The sequence below is a fragment of the Xiphophorus maculatus genome, chromosome 22 (assembly GCF_002775205.1).
Source record: "Xiphophorus maculatus strain JP 163 A chromosome 22, X_maculatus-5.0-male, whole genome shotgun sequence".
NCBI classification, from domain to species: Eukaryota; Metazoa; Chordata; class Actinopteri; order Cyprinodontiformes; family Poeciliidae; genus Xiphophorus; species Xiphophorus maculatus.
In genome coordinates this window covers 3,576,506-3,599,784 of record NC_036464.1, presented here as the reverse complement: position 1 = coordinate 3,599,784, position 23,279 = coordinate 3,576,506, and the positions used below count along the sequence as shown (strand labels likewise).

General features: G+C 39.0%; 2 protein-coding genes across 9 annotated transcripts in view; one reads left to right on the top strand and one right to left on the bottom strand.

The window, feature by feature from the left end:
* btaf1 (B-TFIID TATA-box binding protein associated factor 1) overlaps positions 1-7,316 on the top strand; it is a 34,769-nt gene extending 27,453 nt beyond the window's left edge. Inside the window, exons 30-38 of the mRNA XM_023327392.1 lie at positions 78-207; positions 275-416; positions 1,870-2,000; positions 2,667-2,789; positions 3,641-3,793; positions 3,875-4,086; positions 5,119-5,278; positions 5,811-5,981; positions 6,519-7,316. Of these exons, the coding sequence (XP_023183160.1) occupies positions 78-207; positions 275-416; positions 1,870-2,000; positions 2,667-2,789; positions 3,641-3,793; positions 3,875-4,086; positions 5,119-5,278; positions 5,811-5,981; positions 6,519-6,668 (1,372 nt within the window). The 3' untranslated portion in view covers positions 6,669-7,316. The remainder of the gene's footprint in view (positions 1-77; positions 208-274; positions 417-1,869; positions 2,001-2,666; positions 2,790-3,640; positions 3,794-3,874; positions 4,087-5,118; positions 5,279-5,810; positions 5,982-6,518) is intronic.
* A 5,962-nt stretch (positions 7,317-13,278) lies between these two features.
* The window catches only part of cpeb3 (cytoplasmic polyadenylation element binding protein 3), a 45,825-nt gene continuing 35,824 nt past the window's right edge, over positions 13,279-23,279 (bottom strand). For all 8 annotated transcript variants that reach the window (XM_023327577.1, XM_023327578.1, XM_023327576.1 and 5 more), the window contains 4 exons: positions 18,109-18,227; positions 17,228-17,342; positions 15,600-15,781; positions 13,279-14,679 (listed from right to left, as the gene is read on the bottom strand). In XM_023327577.1, the coding sequence (XP_023183345.1) occupies positions 14,452-14,679; positions 15,600-15,781; positions 17,228-17,342; positions 18,109-18,227 (644 nt within the window). In that variant the 3' untranslated portion in view covers positions 13,279-14,451. The remainder of the gene's footprint in view (positions 14,680-15,599; positions 15,782-17,227; positions 17,343-18,108; positions 18,228-23,279) is intronic.

Here is a 23,279-nt window from a genome sequence, read left to right as displayed (position 1 = left end):
CCCGAGCCGCATTTAGGAAACTTCTGGCTTAGAATTATTCCATTACAACAAAATGTCTGTTTTTTATTTTTTAACAGAAATATAAAATTTAATTACTGCATCCTGGATGAGGGTCATGTGATCAAGAATGGGAAAACCAAACTGTCCAAAGCCATCAAGCAGCTAGCGGCTAACTTCAGGGTCATCCTGTCGGGAACGCCCATCCAGGTGAGTCCTCAGAGGAAGCATCGGCTCCCCCTGGTGGATCCACTGAAACCCTGCGCTTCCTCTGCAGAACAACGTCCTGGAGCTCTGGTCGCTCTTCGACTTCCTGATGCCCGGCTTCCTGGGAACAGAACGCCAGTTCGCCGCTCGCTACGGGAAACCCATCCTGGCCAGCCGCGATGCCAAGAGCTCATCCAGAGAACAGGAAGCTGGTAAGTCGTGTTCCCAGAATGCAACGGTCCAACGCAGCCTGGAACAATAATTCAGGTTGAATAAAATGACTGAAGGGTTGGAGAGGAGAAGGGGAAACGTTGTCTAAACCTACCAGGATGCCTGTCGGCCTTCCTTCTTTCCTTTCTTTCCTTCCCTTCTGATTCCTGTCCTTCCTTCTTGCTTGCTTTCCTTCATTCCCTTTAGGGCTGTTGTAAACAAATATTTTAGTAATCGAGTAATCTATCGATTATTCTTACGATTAATTGAGTAATCGGATAAAAAATCAAACATTGGTAAATCTAGCATAACAGCAGTATTACTATCACATATCAACGTCAGTCCAATTTTTCACAGTTGAGCTTCCCTAACAATAACTTTTCTATAGTTTAGAAAATTAACCTGAAGAAAAGTTATACAAAACTCTGAAATTATATTCAATTTAATAATAAAGAGACAAGCTCACAAATACTAAAAAATGTCTGTAATCCAGCTTTTTGTTAATGTATTCATCTTCAGTCAGTTTAATAGATGAACTCTCACCTTGCCCAGACATTTATAGCTTTGTGTTTATGTTAGCGACGGGATTTGACTCCTTCGTTCTTCACACACAGAAACTCATCTACCAGCTACGTGCCGCCACCATGAGCTCCGCCACACATTTGTTGAGACCGGGATGATATGAAATAAATTTTCCAGTTCGTCCGTAAAGCTACACATAGGTTAATCATCTAATGCGCAGCCGTCCGCAGTGTTCAGTCTATCCGCTCACCTGCATAAATACACCTTCAACGCTCGTTCGCTCTGAACACCAGGCAGCAGCTCCGGGAGGAGAAAAGCTGCCGTACTCCAGGCATCGCGCCAGTCATTTTAAGGATGCATATTGGTCTCCTGAAAAACGACAAAGACCGAGACATTATCATGAATCAATAAAATCCTCCCAGGCCGAACTTGAAAACTGGACGTTATGCTGCTAACGCTTAGCTTTCGTCAACAACTCAGGCAGAAGTGAGCAACACAAGTAATAACCCGGCCGGAACGCGGTGCGCTGAATAAATAAACATAAATTAACAAAGCTTCGAGGCAGATACATTTTCCTCGAGGAATTTTAATAATCGAGGTACTCGAATCACTCAAGGAATCGTTTCAGCCCTAATTCCCTTCCTGCCTTCCTTACTGCTTGCTTTCCTTCCTTCATTCTTTTTCCTTTTTTCCTTCCTCTCTTCCCTCCCTCATTTGATTCCTGCCCTCCCTCGTTTCCTTGCCTTCCTTCCTTCCTTCATTGCCTTTCTTCCTTCTGTTTTATTCTTTAGAAACTGAATTTGTTTATAAATGTTTAATGTAGAAATTGTGAAATTTCGTCATGAATGTTGTAGAGAAACTCTTACATTTGTCTTTTCAGGCTAAAATTTAACTTTATCTTTTAAACTGCTGATGCGTTTCTCCTCCTGCCAGGCGTCCTCGCCATGGAGGCTCTTCATCGGCAGGTTCTGCCGTTCCTTCTGAGGAGGATGAAGGAGGATGTGCTCCAAGACCTTCCTCCTAAAATAATCCAGGACTATTACTGCACTCTCAGCCCTCTGCAGGTACGTGGGCTCTCTCCGTTAGTTATTCACTTTTAAATACTTAAATGTAGAATCACTTAAAGAAATCCAACATGTTCCACTACCGTTCTAGATAATAGAAAGAGCTGAAATGTGTAAAACAGCAGCTGGTGGGATTTGGGGACCTCTTCAGGCCAGACTGAAGATTGCAGTGAACAGAAAACTGCTTTTTGTCCCATTTGGGACAAAAGTCTCAGATCAGCTGGAAAAACACCTGGGAGTTAAACGCAAATTAGTTTTCAGGTTGTTTCCAGCAGGGAAACGAAATCGTCCTGCATATTTTACACATCTTCGATTAAAATAAGTCAGTCCTTAGAACCAGACCGGCAGCTTCTCTCCATTTTTCACTTCTACTCTCCTTTCTGACTTCCTTCCTTTTGTCTTTCTGTCCTTCCTTCCGACTAACCTTCTTTCCTTTTCTTGCCTTCCTTCCTTCTGTCCTTCCTTCCTACCTTTGTTTGCAGGAGTCAGGATTGTAGGATGCGTTCAGATGTTCAGACTAACATTTATTCACCTTTATTTGTTTCCACTCATTTTCTCTGAAGTTCTTCATTCTGTTGCCTTCAAAATGCTCAACATGCAAAATGTCGCTTTTTCTTTTTTGTTCTCTTCTTGTCTGATCTGTTAAAACCCTGAATGCTCTCACAGGTTCAGCTCTACGAAGACTTTGCGAAGTCTCGAGCCAAAGCCAGCGTGGAGGACAGCATCTCTGCAGCCTCCGGTGAGGAAGAGGAGAAGCCCAAGCTGAAGGCTACGGGTCACGTCTTCCAGGTACCGAGACTTTTTTTTAATGCAAACGTCAGTTTATCGTAATAGACATGTGATCAATATCAATAGAAAAATTAATGTTTTTATGGAACCTGATCATTTCACTGGAGCCTGTTCCAGAGCCACATGGCATTCTGGGGGATGTAGGCAGAGGAAATATTGGAGAAGAAGTTTACCGAACTGAATATAGACCCGAACTTTAAAGCATTTTTGTATGTGAGAATGGTCTAGTCGAAGTCCAGATTTAAAGTTAATTAAGAATTTGAACTTTAACTTTCAAGTCTTGCAACGTCAGACGCTCTTTGACTGATCCTGTCCGTTCTTTTTCTTGCAAAGATTTTCATGCTTTTCAGATCATTACTCTACAAAAATTGTCATTTTCCTTTACGTTTGTGAATTAATCGTATTTATCATTTATCTTAATTTATTGTCACAAGAATTTTGATTTATTGCTGTCACAATAAATTCCAGTTAATGTTTGAAACTTCAAAACTGTCCGGATTGTTAGATTTACTATTTCATCCAATGAAAGTATCAGTAAATTTGTCAATATGTGACTAGTGATACAAGTGATATTTTTGTGACTGGTGTCCTGAAGAAGTGGGAATATTTTTCAAGTGCAATACTTGTGTTTGTCTTCTGTGACCACAGTTACTGTCATGCAGCCATAGTGTTACCTAAAAAACAAGCAATAATTGGTTATCTTCACGTTTATCGTACCACAAAATATTGCAGTAAAACTTTAAGTCCAAATCGCCCACCGTTATTTTCCTACTGCTCCAGATTTGAGTTGGCTGCTGCATTGTGTTGCTTTCTGTTGTGACCGCGCTGTAACCCGACTTCCTGTCCTTCAGGCGCTGCAGTACCTGCGGAAGCTCTGCAACCACCCAAACCTGGTTCTGACGCCGCAGCATCCGGAGTACAATCGCATCACGGATCAGCTGGCGTGTCAGAACTCCAACCTGCGCGACATTCAGCACGCGCCGAAGCTCTCTGCTCTCAAACAGGTAGAGTGCTGAGGCACCGTTACGTGTTTTTTTTTCTTTTTTTTTACGTCGGTGCGGTTCTGACGTGCTCTCGCTCTCCAGCTGCTACTGGATTGCGGTCTTGGCGGCGGCGGAGGAGCGGAAGGCGGGACGGAGGCGGTGGTGGCGCAGCATCGCGTTCTCATCTTCTGTCAGCTGAAGAGCATGCTGGACATCGTGGAGCACGACCTGCTGAAGCCCAAACTGCCCACTGTCACCTACCTGCGGCTGGACGGCAGCGTGCCGGCTGGCCAGCGCCACTCCATCGTCTCCAGGTACGCCACCTGCGTCAAACATGAGGCTCTGGGGCCAAGTCCGGATCGCAGCAGCTTTTTATTTGGCCTTTCTATCAATCAGTACCTCCAGTTTTTCACAATTCTGCAAAAATCCAAACAAAATCAACACATTTTCTTGTACAAATGCCACTTTATTGTAAATCTTCCATAAAAATTGTCAAAAATCTTGTTTAAGTGATTCTAACTCCCACCTGCAGGTGACAGTAGTTCTTACCTTAACAACTCTGCTGCCTCAGTATTACTTGCGTCAAGTTAAAGTCCATGATCAAAGTGGCGAGTAACAAAAAGTCACCTTTAACATCATATAGAAATGCAAATATTTAGAAGTTGGCAACAGAAAATTTGATTTTCATTGCAAAATATTAGGGACGATTTCATGATCTTGATATGACCCAAAATGAAAATGAGTTGCATTACATCAATTAGTTCCTTTAGTCTCACAATTCTGAAAAACATAGATTTTAGTGCACTAATGAATAACTGTTTATTTAAAATAACTGTTTAATAAAATTATTGGGTTTAGTGATGCCAATTTCCACCTGCAGGTGGCAGTATTTCTTACGTTTACAACTCTGCTGCCTCTGCATTACTTGAAGTCAAGTTACAGTCCGTGATCGATGTGGCGAGTAACAAAAGAATCAAGTTTAACATAATACAGAAATGTAAATATTTCTAAATTTGCACCAGAAGATCTGTGTATTTGATTACAAAAACTCATAACAACAATCGCAAACTCCTGGAAGGATTGATCAGTGTGAAAAGATGTAAAATATTTAATATTAAGAAGTACTTATTGAATGCAAAGACAGCTATTCATTAATATTTTAAGAGTTTGTTAATGTGCTTTATCAATATATTCTGGTGCAACCTGCCCTTTAAGAAGATGCAAGATCTTGATATAACCCAAAATGAAATGAGTTTGACCCGCCTGAGGTAGAAGAACAAATCCTCAGTTTGTTGATGGGTTTATAACTAAGGCTGATCATCGTCGTCTTCTTTTCTGTTCCTCAGGTTTAACAACGATCCCTCCATTGATGTTCTGCTGCTCACCACCCATGTCGGTGGTCTGGGTTTGAACCTCACCGGCGCAGACACTGTGGTGTTTGTGGAGCACGACTGGAACCCCATGAGGGATCTGCAGGCCATGGACCGTGCCCATAGAATAGGACAGGTACTGCTGCGGGACGCTCTATGACCTCTCATAGAAAATTAGAAAGGGGAGAGACGTGACGTTTGTACTTCCATTTCAGTTTCTGCTGCTTCTTAAAACCTCCTAAGCTCTTTAAAAAAGCACCCAGCTGTTTTTTAACAATAAGTTAATGTTGCCTAGCAACAAAAGCTGAGCTCCAGTATGTTTGGTCAGCTGGTTTTACCGCTGTAGGTGCTGCACAATGGCTGCTGGAAAAGACAAGTGTTACAATCCAGAGCCTCTTGCTGAAGTCTTGTTGGTTGTGCAGGAGGCTCCACTTCTGCTTCTCACGGTTGTACGGTTGTATAATTTCATATGTTTGCAGACATTTTTACGTGCGAGTGACAAGATGCCCTAAAACAGCTAAAGTCTCGTCATCTAAGATTGATTTTTGTGCAGAAAATGTAAAGAACAAGTTTTGTTTCACCCATTGACCTCTCCTAGCCTGTTGAAGGAAGCATGAAGGGTCACCTCTAAGGCTCACCTTCTACATCCTGTCGTCTGTGTTGTGCAGAAACGGGTGGTGAACGTTTACCGGCTGATTACGCGAGGCACGCTGGAGGAAAAGATCATGGGACTGCAGAAATTCAAGATGAGCATCGCCAACACCGTCATCAACCAGGAGAACACCAGCCTGCAGAGTATGGGCACAGACCAGCTGCTCAACCTCTTCACTCTGGACAAGGTGACTGGAGATGGAAACACATTTGCTGAATTTGTTCTGATGTGACGTAGCGAATCACAGTCCAAACCTCCGGCGCAGAGGGGAGGGCTGACAGCCCGGAGCGGCCAGTCGCTCCAGAGTGGGATGGGAATAGTAGAACACTGCCATCCACTGGTGGTGGTCTGTGCCTTACCAGAGGCATGAAGATCTAAGATTTTTAGTCCAACCCTCTAGCTTGGAGAAGATGACTCCATTTTTCTGAGATGTATAGTCCTCTACTTTATGTTTATTACAGCCATTCGTAGCATCAACAGCTGAAGAAATCGAGTTGATTTGTTCCACAAGAGTAGAAAGTGAGACTTTTGACACGTCTCTGCAGATCCCGCATATTCTGGACATGAACTGTTTAGACTTTCACATTCAGATTAACACTACAGAAACTGTTTGCAAAAACAAGACAGTTTCTTTCCCCAGTTTGTTTCTCTGAGTGTCCAGATGAATATTGTCTCGCTATTTGGACTAATTCATCCTTTTGGTTTTGTTTCTGGATTATTTCAGGATGACAAGAGTGACAAAGGAGAGCAGTCGTCATCGACCTCAGGGAAGGCGTCCATAAAGTCTGTGTTGGACGGCCTCGGGGAGCTGTGGGACCAGCAGCAGTACGACTCTGAGTACAACCTGGACAGCTTCATGAACTCGTTGCACTAGCACTGTTAGGACTCCGTTCAGTCATCTACAGGCCAAGCAGGACCTGGCCAGGAGGGGAAAATAGTAAAAATGGATCAAGGTTACAGTAGAAGTCAAACACAACCAGATCAGGAACTATTCGTACATTGTAATGCTCTTATTAATTTGAAAGGTCTAGAGTTACAGAGCTGCTCCAAGACTCAGTCCTCTTCCTGAACTTTTTTTTTTTTACGTTGACAGTAAGTGAACCCGACCGTCACAGACCAGTAAACCAGAGCAAGCGACAAACATCTCCAGTGTTGAATTGCGTCGTCGTCAGTGGGTGCTGCTCTCACCTTTCAAGCACATGTATTATAATTATAGCTCTAATTTATAGCCGCGGCAGCAGAAGCTCGCTCTTTTCGCACTTCACCTTCCAGAGGATATTCAGTGTTATCTGCTAATGCAACATGTCACAAAGTCTTAAACTGAGCCCTGCCTGTCAGCGCTTCTCTGACCCACACGGTTTGGATCACAAAGGGAACCCAGGTGGCTGTGACGAGCCCAGACTGGTACCTGAAAACTTGGCCCAAAGTGTTTTAAAAAGGAACTGTAGACTTGTACATATTTCTCTAACTGCTGCTTTTTCTTTATGATAGTGGAATTGTAATAAATTCTGCAAACCTTGAATGTTGCCCTTTTTTTCTGTTTGTGAAAGCCATGTCAAACTTAAGGTCCGTGGGCCAAATCTGGCCCGCCAGGAGTTTTCATGTGGTCTGTTACAGAGCTTACAGTTGTGCTTAAATATAATTTTACTAATCAAATCAGAAGGTTTATCGGTGCCAAATTACATCAAGGTGAAAAGATGTTTAATTTCAAGAGGTTTTCATTAAATGCAGAGAACTTTCCTCCTTCAGCTCCTTCAGACTAGCCAACAGCAATTAGCAAACACCTGCTGGAATTGTGCATCTCCTGAGCTCATTATACAAGCTACTTATTGAAATGCTAATAAAAATGCTCTTAAAGGGTTAATAGAGGAGCCATGTTGTGATGACTTCCTGAAGGCGGAGCTTCAGAAAGAGCAAGCGTTCTTAAAGAGACAGAGGCCCGATTTTAAATCAAAAAGCAACATGTACTGTATATACATGTTACATGTATATATACTGTATGTATATATATATATATATGGGATTTTTAAAACTAATGTTCTAAAATAGCTCTTAAGTTCCTGGAACATAACACCGCCCCTTTAAAAAAAGTTTATCAATACTTTCTGCCACAACCATCCCTTTAAAGATGATCTTTATTTTAACCTGCCCTAAAATGAAAAGCATTCACTCTGTTGTTTACATTTATCTTTATTATATCTTAATATATTGGTACCTATCTTCTTATGCACATTTTATGCTATTGCAACTGTTAAAATATTCTGTTTTTGCTCATTTGAAAATCTCAAGAATTCTGCTAAATTCAGCCAAAACATTGCTCTCTTCTCAAAGCCAACACCTTCTGCCTACTTTCAGCTAGAAACTCAATTCAAAGTTTAAACTCCTCACGCGGCTTTAGACTATCTTCAGATGATTAAGCTTTTTGATGTCTGCTATAGTTTGTTTTTTTTTATAAATCACAATTTAAGTTTTATGGATTTTTTTCCAGGTTTTCAATAATGGAATTCTTCAGCTGCCACATTGTGCACGCTCTTAACTGATGCTTTTATTCAATTTTCATGAACAAAACTCTATTTGTACAAATTTCAATCTACAGAAGTACTTAATGCCCCAAAATGTAGCCACGAGTTTCTGCTTTGAGGAAATATAAGCATCATTGTTGCAGGTTTTATGGTTTCCTTTGAAACACTTCTTGAGCGCAGTGGCCGCTAGATGGCAGTGTCTCCCATTTGAGAACATGATCGTATCAGTGAAATTTGTAAAAAATATATAATAGAAAATAGATTAATTTATTAAGCTTTAAGCAATGGAAAAGAAGCTCTATCTGTAATTTTGTGGCTAAATTCTGTCATAAATGTATTTATAATGATTAGTTATAGTGTTAGCTTTTTAAATTTGAAAAACTAGGTGTAATTTTTTTTTCCAGTTTTAATCGAGTTTTTTGTAGACTTTTTTTTTCCCTTTATTCCCTCCAGTTTTGGATACTATCCAGCAGGAAATATATATATATATATTTTAACTTTTGTACAACTACGATGCAAAAGCAAATGAGGTGGATAAGCAGAGCTAGCCAACAACTGATGACATCGTCCAGGACAGTGGTTCCCAAAAATGTTCTGGGCTCCCCTATGCACATCATTCAACCAGACATAACCTATACATGTACTTTGTTTTCAAACTCCACTGACGTTTATTTCACACTTCTGGTTGTAACAAAACTACAAACCCTCTTTATTACAGTGAAACACTTTTGTGTAACTGTTTTTTAAAATATTTTTATTATTCATCCATACCGCTTCCCCCCCTGCAATGGCACTGTGCCCCCTCTAGTGGGCGCGCCCCACACTTTGGGAACCACTGATCCAGGACATGACACTATAGAAATATAATCTGTGCTGCCCAGATATCTAGCTGTTAGCATATCATGATAGTCATGAATCACACAGCAACAATCTTCAGTCAGAGGCCTTTTCAGATTTGTTGCAGGACTGACTGCTACTGGAGTTTCTTCTTTCAAGCATCACAATTGACTTTTTCTTTAACATTTAAGGAATTTGATTAAATTAAATATTTTAGTTTTTGTAACATTAGCAAAATTTTTTATTTATACTTCAGTATTGTTTTATTCAAATACAGCACAAATATTTTTCTTTCTGCCAGTTTTCCTTTATTGCCCATTCATTTGTTTACATTATAAACCACTTATACATCACCAACCACCAATCTCTTCCTTTGAGTAGTTTTTTTTTTTACTTTTGTAGATCATTTTCACACTAATGTAAGCATCAGCAAGTTAACACATAAAGCTCAGCATTTCAAGAAACAAGACAGTTTAGTAACAATAATACAAAGGGATTTTTCAGCTTCCAAAAAAAATTAAATTAAGAATTAGCATCATAAAATTAATTTATCCAAAGTAAAAATACAAAATAATATTAATGACATGACCAGATATGAAGTCTGTAAAGAAACAAAATATATGAAATTAAAAAAAAAGTAAATATGTTTGAATTCCTCTTTTTTTCTGCAAAACTCTTAAAAAAAAGAAAAAGAAAATTTATCAGTACAAAGGCTACATTACTACTGGAAGGTACTAGCAGGTAGAATAGGTAAATACACAGTAGAAAATGATTTTAGTGGATCACAATGCTTGCAATGAAAATTATTTCGCAATAAGATTTTATACCTCTTTTTCTCGTTTTCTTCTTTTCTACAAACGGTACAGAGTATTGCACATTACGACAAAGAATCAAGGTTGTTAGCCTTAAAAAGGAGGAAGGGGGCGGGGCTAATTCAAGTCTCGCGTGAACAGAAAGGCCACCAGTCAAATTGATGCACATTGGGGGCTTTCAATCAAGCTACAGGTGAAAACATTTGTGTCTGTTTAGTGTTAAAAAATAACATTCTTCTCTTTTTCTGTGACCAGTGACTTTCAGAAGTCTTTTTGTTTCTCCCAACTACGTCAGGACAGCAAATCAATTCTTCTTTTTTAATTTATTCTCTCATTTATTTTTTTACAAAACAAAAAGAAAAAAAAACGGGAGCACATACTTTTAGAAAACATAAAAAACGTATTTTTTAAAAAAATAAACAGGAGATCTTTCACAACTCTGGTCAGCATAGATGATTGGTTATAAATATTAATAAAAAGTGGGAAATTAGCTTTAATTTCTTCTCAGAGCACCTGATATTTGAGCTTTCTGCTCTCTCAACCAATTAAACCAGTGGGACTCCTTCTTCTAAACCAGTAAAGTAGACCCTACTATCACTACGAACATTATATTATTTATAAAGCTTTAGCTCCTTCATTGACTCTCTTTAAAAAAAATAAATTCTTAAAATAAAAACATTTAAAAAAATCATCTCTCTTGAATAATTAAATTAATATATATTTGTCCATCTGAATAAACTTAGAAGATGTGTTTCTCTCCTAATATATGTCAAAACTGAGGTATTGCAAAGGATTTTTTTTATCAGTCTTTTCCAAAAAGAAAACAAAAACAAAAAAAACTGCTGACTGTTGCAAACTGTTTTCAGATACAAAGTATAGTGCACAACAAATACAGGAAAAATAATAAAAAATAATAATAGAAAACTGGGTAAAAAGGAGGCAAAGAAATGTTTGAAAAAATAAAAACTCTCCCCAGAATTCATTTGTTATTATTCGTCAGAAATAATATCTCTTCTGCTCAAGTCCAATTAGTTTTTCTTAAACAGAAACACAAAAAAATGTCCGTCCAAAAAACGCAGGAAAAACAACAGTTTACGACTGAAAACAGCTACACACACACACACACACAGTTACGTTTCCGTCACCATCATCGTTTCTTTTTCAGCTTTTAATGGAACCCAAAAATATATAATGTCCACCTTTATTTTTATTTCATTTATTTAGCAGGTCCGATACTTCAAGCTTTGCAGGAGACAAGAAAAAAAAAGATTTTAAAAAATAAAAAAATCTGGTGATTGCGTCACACATCTTCATCTCCGCCATTTTCCCCAATTTAAAAAAAATATATATATATCAGCATGTGTAAGGGCTCAGTTGATCAATCTCAGATCTCCAGTAGCTTTATGGGGGTTTTCCGCTTATTCACGCTCCAAAATAAAAATAAGACAAACAAGTGAGCTCTTTGGTTGCGTCATGACGTAAAAACGTTTCTGTCAAGAGTTGGAACGAACAATAAAGTTTTGCGTGCGTGAACAATATAGTTTTACGTTTTCGTTTTTCAACCCCGCTCACATTATTGTCTTCTCTTCAGGTCAGATTCGAGGTCTTCGGCCTGAAAACCCTCCGTCCCAGGTGTGTGTTTCCGTGTGTATCCAGACGTGAATCAGTGAGAACATTTTACATTTATATAACCGGCGGATATACGTGTGCATGTGCTAGCTAGTTTATGAAGTTTCACAGGACTTCTATGTCGGACACTGACGACAGTTAAAGCGAATCACAGTACTAGGCAGGTCTAACTACGTACAGTATAAAAAAATAAAATAAAAAGAAAGAAAATTGCACATTTATAATCAACAATCACCGCAAATAAAGTACTTCACCTATTACAGGTTTTAATTGTAGTCCTACACTTCATTTGTGAGTAATATTAGCTTTAAAACCGTCGTCGTCCTGATCTGCTCGCGCGGCGTTGCTATGGTTACCTGTTTTCGTCCAGCGCCGTGCGAAAAGTATTCACACCGCTTTAACGTTTTAAAAATATTTCCCTCGCATCAAAATCACGTGTTTTAATGGGATTTTTATGTGATTGCTCAACAGAAAAAAAGGTTTAGAACAAACGCTGCCATCTTTACTTTGATCGCCCTGAATGAAATCCAGTGTTACCTAAATATTAGCGTCCAGCTGGTTGTAATTTTATTTCAGGCCTCAAATGGTTTTTTTAGAGAATAATATGAAAAAAATCAGCAAGAAAAACTGTTTAAAGAAAGCAACAAAAAGTCTGGTTTGTAGTTTTCCAAATTATTTGGGACACGTCAAACCAGAGCACCGACTTCAAAGTGTTCGCTAAGATCAAAGATTAACTTTTTTTTGGCCTACAAGCTAAACTTTATCGGAGGAAAACCGATATTGCAGTTTCCAGCGTGAAACACGGTGGTGGCAGCATCACGCTTTGAACAGAGTTCACGGAAAACTTTCAAGATGCTGCAAAAGCTTGAAACTTGAGCAGAGATTCACCCTCCATCATGACAACAATCCTATAGATCAAAGCACATTTGTTTGTTAGGATGGCCTAGTCAAAGTTCAGACCTAAATCCAACAGAAAACTGTGGAAAGACTTTTAAAAAATTGATGTTAACATTGGTATTCGCCGATATTAATCACTTTTTTAAACATATCGGTATCGGCCCAATAAATAAACCAAAGTCAATATTTATTTTCATCATATTGACTTTTGGTTTTGGCTCATTTCTTTTAAAGGTGTCAAAACGGTAGAGAAATATTTATGATATACTATGTGTAATATTGGTAAATATCGGTTATTGGACGTAAATGCAATATTAATATTGATATCGCTATCAATCCAAATTTTTATATCAGTGCAGTGCAAGGGTTCAATTTAAATGTGAAAATCTGAGTGACGCACTAAAAAAAGTGGCACACTGCAACACCACCAAATCTTACCAAGTATTTTTGCTCCAGTTTCTAGTGAAAATATCTTACTACTTTTGAAATAAGAAAAAATATAATTTACAAGTAACTTTTCAACAAGATATAGAGGCTTGTTTAAAGTAAATAATTCCTTAATATTAGTGAAAAAGTACTAGTTCTATTGGCAGATTATTTGACTAACAACAGCCCCTGCACTGTTACCTAGCAACGCCAGCCAAGCCAGGCCCGTTACCTAGCAACCCAGTTCTAGTTCCACTGGCAGATTATTTCACTTTTAACATGGGAAAAATGTCTTGTTGTGAAAAAAAATAATCCAACAATATTAATGTATATTTAATTTAAACAAGATCCTATTTCTTGTTGAAAAGTTACTTGTAAGTTATTTTTTTCTTATTTTAACTAAGATCAAAAATACTTGGTAAGATTTTCTGGTTTTGCAGTAACTGTGGAGAAACATTCAGATATCTGAGGGCCGGAATATATTCCATTGTTCCCCTATTGAGATTTTTAATTTGCAAATTTCCCCCACTACATAAATTACTTTCCATTGCTCTAATTTGATAAAATCCCAGTAAAACACCATCAAGTTTTCAGTGATCTGATGCATGAATCCTTCAGCAGGGTGCAACACGACTTGCAGTGCGTTGTGCAAAACATGGCCAGAATGAAAATAAAAACAAAAACCTGCAGACATGATACTGAAAAAGTGTTTTGCATGCAGCAGCCTGACTAGAACATGCAGTTAGGGGCGACCCTTGACCTCAAAACGTCGGCCATCGTTGCCTGAGACAACTTGTCGTCCTGAAACGCCGGCTGCTTCTGAATTCCTCGCTGGGAAAATAAAATAAAGTACTTGTGGTATCTGTTCATACCATGGGATTTAGCAGCAAAGCTCCCGCAGCAGTTACATTTACATTACACTAAAAAAATTATGTTGTTATAAAAATAAAGACCTAGATATCAAACGCAAACTAATCTGATTGTGAGGTATTAACATTTACAGAGAATATATCAGTTGTTTTCAGAGCTGGTAATTGTTGCTACATCTGATGCCGCCTAACTTCTGCATTTATTCAATTAGCCTTTGGTAGTTTTTAAATTTATTTATTCTTCTTTATGTTTTTAACTAGGGGCGACGTAACTACAGCTGTTTCAAAGTAAGTGCATGCTCCTTTTGCATAAAATTTAAACCATCTATTTAACGTCTAGATAACTACAAAACAAAAAAATAGAGCTATATGTATTTTTAAATACGTGAGCGGTCCCGAGGGGGGACATACCGAACCATCCTGTGTGTGTGTACGTGTGTATGTGTGTGCGTTATAGTGAGACTTTGTGCCAAAGTGCAAATTGTAAGCCGGTGGAGTTTTTTCCCCCCCACAAAGCTTTGACAACGAGTTCAGAACCGAGAATCTGATCCGTTTCGCTTTTTTTCCCACGTCGGGTGGAGCCGGCGGGAGCTGTTTTCATTTGTCCTTCTTCATCTGGGTTGAGGATAGTGCAGATCCGTGATCCCCCGCTGACCCCGCCGCCCTCAGCTCCAGCGGAAGGAGACGTGTCGAGGGCGGTCGCCGCCCTCCTTCACCAGCGGCTTGTGGAACTCACGGCCGGCCCGGGAGTGGATGCTGGCCCAGCAGAACTCGCAGTAGTACTGCAGGCAGGTGACGTTGGCACAGAAAAACGGGGCGAACTTGCCGCCGCAGCGCGCGCCCTGGCACTCGTCGCACATCTGGTCGTCCAGAACATACGGCTTCACCTCCACCTGTAGGGGGAGACGCAGAGAGGTCGTCAAGAGTTCAACAAGTCCTGGCAAAATCAACAAAAAAAATACAAATTATGATCACAATTACTGCAAAAATACAAAATCTTATCAAGGAATTTTGGTCTAGTTTCTATCTTACTACATTTGAAATCAGAGAAAAATAACTTAGAAGTAACTTTTCAGCAAGATGTGAGCTTGTTTTGATAGCAGGATAAAATTACTCTCATAAACAAGGAATAGACACATTTTCAATCAATTATAAGCAATTGTTGATTTAAAACAAGCTCCTATCTCTTGCTGAAAAGCTACTTTTCAGCAAGAGATGTCTTATTTTGTCTTATTTCAAGTGAACCAATTTATCTGCTTTAGAATCCAGACCAAAAACATAATCAGATGCTGTGTTTTTGCAGTTTTCTCCCTTAATTGTTGTTATTGTGCCTGACTTGTGTTCATAATAAAGCCCTTGCCGCCCCCGACTGAAGATAAACGACGTTAGCTGAGGTGGGCTGGGCCCAGCTGGACCGGGCTGGCCCGCCCTCCTGGCTGACACCCAGTCTGTCTCGGTCTCAATCGGCCGGTGCGCCTAAAATAAGCGAGCTGCAGCACGGCTGGATATTCACGCATGGGGAAGTACTATAATTAAACCGGCTCTATGTGTCTGCAACCTGAAACATCTGTCGGGACGCAGAGTGATTACACAGCTGGGCCGGGCCGGGCCTTCCGGTTCTGTAGGCCGCAGAGAAGCTTCTGGCAGAGCAGGAAATACATAAACTCAAGTAACAAAGTATTTCTTAAATAGTCTACTCAAGTACTGAGTAACTGAACAAATTATCAATCATTTAATATTTAAGGATTACATCTCCAGACGGACCAAAATATAAAGTGTAAATTTTGTGTCTCTCTCTGGTGAACTCGCTCACCCTTTTGTCGATGTCGTTGTGCTGCAGCTGGACAAAGCGGGCGCTGATGGCGGCGATGTAGCTCTGCTGGTTGGAGAACGCCACGCGCCCGGCTCCCTTCGGATATTTCAGCTCCGGGTCCGTGTCGATGCCGGCGTAGCAAACGCCTCCGTACAGCCGGTCCATGATCATCGCTAGCTCCACTGGAAGATGAGAGGAAAACACAGAGCAAAAAATAAGACTGGAATACACTGCAAAAACACAAAATACCAAAAATCTGTATTATGGGAGAAAAAAATAAACATATCCAAATACTTTTAGAGGTTCAGTCAAAACGTGCAAGCGTACACTGTAAAAACAAAAATCTGACCCAATATTTTTGGTCTAGTTTCTAGTGCAAATATGGCAGAAATCAAACTTACAAGTAACTTTTCAGCAAAATACAGGAGCTTTTTTAAGTCAATAATTCCTTAATATTGATTTTAAAAAAATATATAAATTATATTATAATTATTATTTTCCCCGAGGTAAAGTCAGTGACGTGGTATTTTCGTGACACAGTTTATCTTTTAACAACAGCAAGGTATAACATATAGTGGAGGGGAACTTTTCCTCGATTCAATAAACACGTAAAAAACTGTCTGATGCTGTTACGGTAAATCAAACGTTAGTGCAATCACAATATATATCCACTTCCACTATAACTATTGATTTCTTCGTGTTAAATTCTCTGGCTGCTGCTCTGTTCCCATGTTCTACTGCATCACTGATCGCCTGGAGCTTAAACTCTGCATCGTAAGCGTGTCTCTTAATAGGAGCCATTTTGGGGTCTTTACACAAAACCCAGCGTGCACCGCGCGCTTCTTCTTCTACGGGGGAAAATGAAGTCGGCGGCTGCTTACCGTAGTTGCGAGACCAGTTGTGGCTCAATATTGGTCCATATATAAGGCGCACCAGATTATAAGGCGCACTGTCGGCTTTTGAGAAAATTGAAGGTTTTTAGGTGCGCCTTATAGTGCGGAAAATACAATAATGTTGCAGGAAAACGGTTCATCTGCTGTCATCAGTAGGCTAACTAGCCTCAGCATTTATGACAGGGGCATGGGTGATGATTGACAGCGCTAAGACCCGCCTCCTGGCTCTGATTGGTTGTTTCTAGTTAGCAGTCTCATATTAAACTGTCACAATATGGTGACAGTGTCAACAAATATGTAAAAAAATATATTTTGTAAAAGTTAGACAATGCAGCTTTAATGATTAAGAGGAGAAAAAAGATCCAGTTTTAAATTTAGTAGTTGACTGATTTCAGCATGTATAGTTTGTTCCTTCTTCTTTCTAAAATTGAACAAAATTCTCCACTCTGTCCCCCACAAACAGCAGCAGCTTCAACCTGCTGGGGGGAAATTATCTGGGGGTCAGATTGCAGACAAGCTAGCGATGCTAATCCCGCTAAGAGAAAGGCTCAACCTTCCATTAGCTCATGAATTCCTAACGCGCTGACCTCTGGGTCGCCCTCCTGGGAACCCAAGACGAGGATTGCTTTCTCACCAGGAGACGCTTCATTACCGCCTCCGGCTGCGGTTCACCTTATGAAGCGTATTTGGAGGCTTTAAGGGGCAGAAGCTGCAGGATTCATAACGTAAGGCTACCTGCACGCAGGGGCCGGGGAACTCCCCCAACGAAGATGGTTTTGCGGGGATCCAGAGGCTGGGAGCCGTCCATGACGAAGTCGCTGTCGCCCAGGTTCCAGGGACGGATCTGGACCTGCAGAAAAACAAGAAAAAAAAATAAGCAAAATGGAAAATATTTAAGCTAAAACTGAAATATGGGAGAGGAAAGGGCTACAGAGTTAGCATGAAGCTATGTGATATGGAGAAAATGGGAAGAAAGTAAATACTTAATCTGTTAATGAATCAGCCTCAGATTATCATCAGTGCACTGCAAAAACACAAAATCTTACCAAGTATTTGTGGTTTTCTTTCTAGTACAAATTTCTTAGTACGCTTGAAATTTGAAATTAGACCAGGGGTGTCCAAAGTGTGGCCTGGGAGCCATTTCTGGCCCTAGAAATCATTTTGTTCGGCCCCTGATCACAAGAATGTCAGAAAACAATTGACACCCAAAAAATGTGAAAATTGTCTTTTATTTTTTTAATAAGGCAACAGTTTGAAGCCCTGTTTACTTTTTAAATAATTTATAGATTTAATAAATTTATAGTTTATTGTTGAGCAGGTGAATAAAAAAAAAATCACAGTAAACTAATCTTTGCATTTTTAATTTAATAAATTTTGTGAACCACCAGTAGTTTAAATTTGCAAGTTTTGATCCCCAGTTCAAAAACGTAGCACCAGTAAATCAGACAAAACTAATGCACAAGTAACCTTCCAGTTTAAGACAATAATTCCTTAATATTGGTGAGAAATATTTGTTCCACAGGCAGATTATTTCACTCATAACTTGGAAAAAAGGTCTTGTTGCAGGTGAAATAATCTGCCAGAGGAACCAGTAACAGGTGACCAGTAACACTTACTGGTTTGTCCTTGATGGTGGGACTGGACACACACAGGTAGAGCTTCCCGTCCTCCTCAATGCAGGCGTCGATCAACGCCTGGACTGAAGCCTCTTCCTGGAAAAGCAGGAAGGCGTAACCTGGAAGGGACCATAAAATGATTTTAAGGAAATATGACCTTGAGAGGGAATAAAAATAATCATATATTCAAATAATTTAACAGTTTCAGCAAATACATGCAGGCAAAAACATAAAGTCTAGTTTCTAGAGAAAATATCTTAGTACACTTGAAATAAGACAAAACTAATTTAGAAGTAACTTTTGAATTTGTTTTAAGTAAATAATTCCTTAATATTGATGAAAAGGTTTAGTTCCACTGGCAGATTATTTCACTTTTAACGTTGGAAAAATGTCTTATTATAAAATAAATAATCTGCCATTCCTCATTTTAAATTTGTATTCTTCATGTAGAAGTTATAATAAAATTACTACTTATTTCTGCTAATATTACATCTTTATTCTGACATTATTTTGACTGTCGTACGACTTTCCTCCTATTATTACAAGTTTATTCTCATAATATTCAACCATTGGGGTACCACTCAATATTTAGCAGTCTAACACGCGTTTTGTGCAGGAAAGAAAAGAGAAAAACTTTCTCAGACCATCTCTGAGCGCTGCTGCATCACTTAATGTTGAGAGCAGAGACTTCCTTCAAGGTCAGAGCGACAAAAAACGATTCAGCATCTAAAGCTATTAGAGGCACCAAAAAAAACAGAAAATCCATCCGAGATGTAAACATCAGCGGAAAAGGATAAAAACAAAACATTTATATCTTCCATTTCTTTTATTCACAATGTCATTTTGCTCCTCTTTATTAAAATTGGTAACTTACCATCTAATCTCCTCCTGACCCATGTCTAGTCTATTTTCTCAATTTTATCCTAATCCAGAACTAGAAAAACTGTATTTCTTAATTACAGGGTTTGTACTTTATCCACAGTAAAATTCAAGAATTTTTCAACATTTTATAAAGCAAGTTTTCAAAATTTTCCAGCAAAAACAATACAAATGAACTAAAAACAGTTTAAATTCACAATTACATGATACTATCTATTAATTATTTAATGTTTTGTGTTTCTAGTCTACATTCAACAGTATAAAACAAAATTTTGTGTCTTCAAACGTCTCAAACATCCTATAAACCTGTCTGATTTGAGAACAAAACACAAATTTTAACACAAGAAATATATATGATATATATTGTTATATTGTTGAACTGTAAACATATATAATATATATCTATAATCTCAATAACACAGATCAATAAGTTATCGAGAAATTAGGAATAATAAATATTTACTACATAGAAACAACCCAAACGAATTGTTTTTATTTCTTAAATGCTAAAAGTTTTTTTTTTAAATCTAAAAAATGTTCCTGCTACGTTTTCTGACATTTAGTAAATAGAAATTATTTAGTTAATTCTAACTAACCTGAAGCAAGAAAAGTTTCGTCTGATTTAACTTCTAGACAGCAAGAAAAAAACAACAGTGTAATGATTAATCAGATTAATCCTGATTAATCTGAATAATCATGGTTAATCGATTAATTAAATAATTGTCAACTAATTAAGTAATCGATTAATAGTTAACGGGAGTATAGAGACTCAAAAAACTTCACTTTGCTGAAAGAACAACACAATCAGAGCAGGAATTAAACCATAACTGTGCAAAAAATAAACACATTTTGCATTTAAGATAATAAAAAAAACCTTTGTCTATAAATATGTTTTAGCCAAAACCCCTCAGATGGCACCTGGTTCAAATCTACTTTTCGTCACCTTTAACTAACAGACTATTAATTAGTTTATCCAAAAATAGTCAGCAGATGTATTTTTGATATTGCATAAAAAGGCAAAAAAAAAATACTGATGATAAACCGATTAATTATCAAGATAAATGATAACAAAAATAATCGGTAATCGTAGGTGTGAAAATAATCTGGTTTCTACTGAAAAAGTTTTCCAAATTTAGGCATTTAATCAAACGTTACACTGAATTTTATTACAAAATGCAGTTAGAATATCAAGCACTTTCCAAACCTTGAAAAAAAATTATTTTCAAGGATTTTAAGCACTTAAATGAACCATCAAACTAATCTAAAGAGCAGCAGCTGTTGGTGCGACAGCTGTTCACTCCTGTTGGCGTGTGTGTCAGGGGAATAAGAAGCAATCTGATTGGCTGATTAGGATCAGAAACATCCCGGCGTATCGCGCGCTGCCCGGCGGCCAGAGGGCGCAGCATCAGGACAATACACACACACACACACACAACACACACAACACACACACAGAACGTGCAAAAGTGGAGGAGTTTTTAAAAAATGATGCTGTCTTTTTTTATCATTTATTTTTGATTTTGTTCCTTCCTGAGTGGAGCTGCTAACGTTGAGACGAAAAGAGAAAAGAAAGCGATAAAAAAGAAATGGCTGACTCAGCAAAGTGCGAGAAAAAAATGAAGTGAGGCGAGAAAAGCAAAGGAACGGAGCAGAGAAAACATTCAGATTCAGGTTTTTATATGTTTGATGAAAAATAGCGACAGTGCATATTAATGATCAAATATGGAGACATTGTTCATCCTTAAGGTCTGATGGACAGACGGACAACTTTCCATTTTAAAATGTATTTTCCAACTCTGGAGTGAAATTTCTAACTGAATCTGTTGGTTGGTAGAGAGGAAGCAAGGAAAGGAGGAAGCAAGGAAGAAGGAATGGAAGGATGGAAAAAAAGAACAAATGAACACATGGGACAGGAAAGAACAAAGGATAAAAGGATACAGGAAGGACAAAAAAATACAGCAAGGAAGAAAGAAAGGAAAGAAGGACAAAAGAACAGCAAGAAGGAAGAAGAGAAGCACAGATTAGAAGGTAAGGAAAGAATGGAAGAAAGTAAGGACACATCAAGAAGGAAGGAAATACAAAAGGATACAGTAAGATAGGAAAGAAGGCAGGAAGGGAGGACAAAGGGACACGAAAAGGATTTAAGGAATGAATGACAGATTTGAATAAAAGGAAGGAAGGAAGCATCAGCACACGAAGGAATAAAAGAAGGAAGGATGGCAGAAAGGAAGGAGGTGAAGAAGAGAGAGGAAATCAAATGTCTACATCTGATACAGAATCTGAAAATCCGATATTTAACTGAAATATTTCTATACATATCCAGAACTTTAAGGACAAGCCTGAGTTCTATTAAACGTTTACAATAATCCAAAAAGATCTAATTAATTAAAACCATTATTTCCACAGCAGTGCTAAAACACAAACCGCTACCAGCTGCTTTAAACGTCCAAATAATCTCTCTGCTAATTGGGTGCACACACGGGAAAGCTGCCTCATCATCGGCCGGCTGACGCTTACGTAAGGACGGGATGTCATTCGGATAAATCTGAGGTTTAGGACAACATCATCGCCCCTCAGAGAGAGAGAGGAAGGGAAAAACTTAAACGGGGTAAAAATAAGGCATGAAAAGGCAGAGCTAGCCAGCAGCTCTTCCAGTCTGAGAGAGAACAACATGTTCTGTGACCCGGAGGGGGAGGGAAGAGCGGCAGATGGAAAAGAGAGTAAAACAGGAAAGGAAAGGGAAGGTGGGAAGAGAATGAATGAGGGCTTTACAAGCTGAACATTCAGAAATAGGCTCTGGTGAGCAGGAGCCTTTCAGGAAGTGGAGAAAAGACGCTGAAAGTGAAACAAACTCCTGATTTCAACTAAACTATCCCACCGACTGAAACCAAGCCACTTTAGTGAGACAATATTTGCACTTTTCTAGGCTTAGAAACGGGACTTGGTACTCAAAAATTCCCATTTTGAAGGGTTTTGTGCTTCCAGTTGGGTCTCAACTGCTTCGACCAACAGACCAAGAGCTTTAAAAAAAAACCCAAAAAACAACTAATCGTTTTTGGGGATAAGTTCCTGTTTTTAGGTGTAGGGAAAATTAAAAAACATTCAGAATGTAACGTCACAAATCAGCAGGCTCTGCACCCTACCTAGCAGCCCTGGTTGCTAGGCAACCCCAACCAAGCTAAGCCCATCACCTAGCAACCCAAGTGGAGCTCTAGCACTTTTGGTCAGCTGGATTTAAAGCTGCTAGGAAAGATACGTTTTTTTGTTGTTGACTTAACATCCAAAAATCACCAGCTACATTCTTGTTGGTGGTGCAGAATTCTCCACTTCTGCCTTTCAAAGATGTACGGTTGCATAATTGCGCATCAGTTTGCAGCCATTTTCATGTGCGAGTGTAAATGCTGAGTTGGGCATCGTGGCAACTACAACTTATTTGGATTTAGAGGCAAGACACCAAAAAATACAGCTCATTCTGAAAGGAGCTCAAAACTGGCAGAAGTGAGCATACTGAAATGATCAATCAATCAATCAATCAAATGTTATTTGTATAGCACATTTCACCAGCAAGGCATTTCAAAGTGCTTTACATCATATCAAACACAGAAACACAATGCAACATAGAATCAACAATCAAAACACGACGTTAAGTCAAGTTCCATCAATAAATTTGTAATTGATTACATTTCAATACAATCCTAAGCAGGTGGGTTTTTAGTCGAGTTTGCATCCAGAGAAGGTTTACCTGTTACACTCCTACTGTGTTATATGGAACAAAATACCTGTTGCTATTTTTATTCCCACTCACGCTCACAATCACACAGTTTAAAACGATGTAGATGCATTTTAATGGGCTTCTGGCTCAAGGCTCCAAACACCTTTCACAGAATTTCGAGCTGGGACTCCGCCGTCCCTCACGGATTTTTGTGCAATTCTATGGTACCTGTTAGTGTCTAGAATTTACAGGGTTTCCGTTACGCGCAATGACCCTCAGTCACTCGCCGTTTTTATTCCGGCACGGGGCTTCATACACCTCCTTGTCATGAAATGCGGTAATTGGTGGTGAGGTTGGCTGCGGAGGACCCAGGTTGTGGTGTGAAAAAGGATGATTTAATTAAAGCTCTTACAGATTAACAGAAAATCCAAGCAGCACAGGTGAACTAGGAAGCAAGGAACTCAACACTGGTAGCTCTAGTAGTGAAGATAAACACCAACTTGGCACTTTGACAAGGACCCGACGAGGAAACAGGACACAGCTGGGATCAACCAAGGGGTAGACAAGACGACACAGAAAC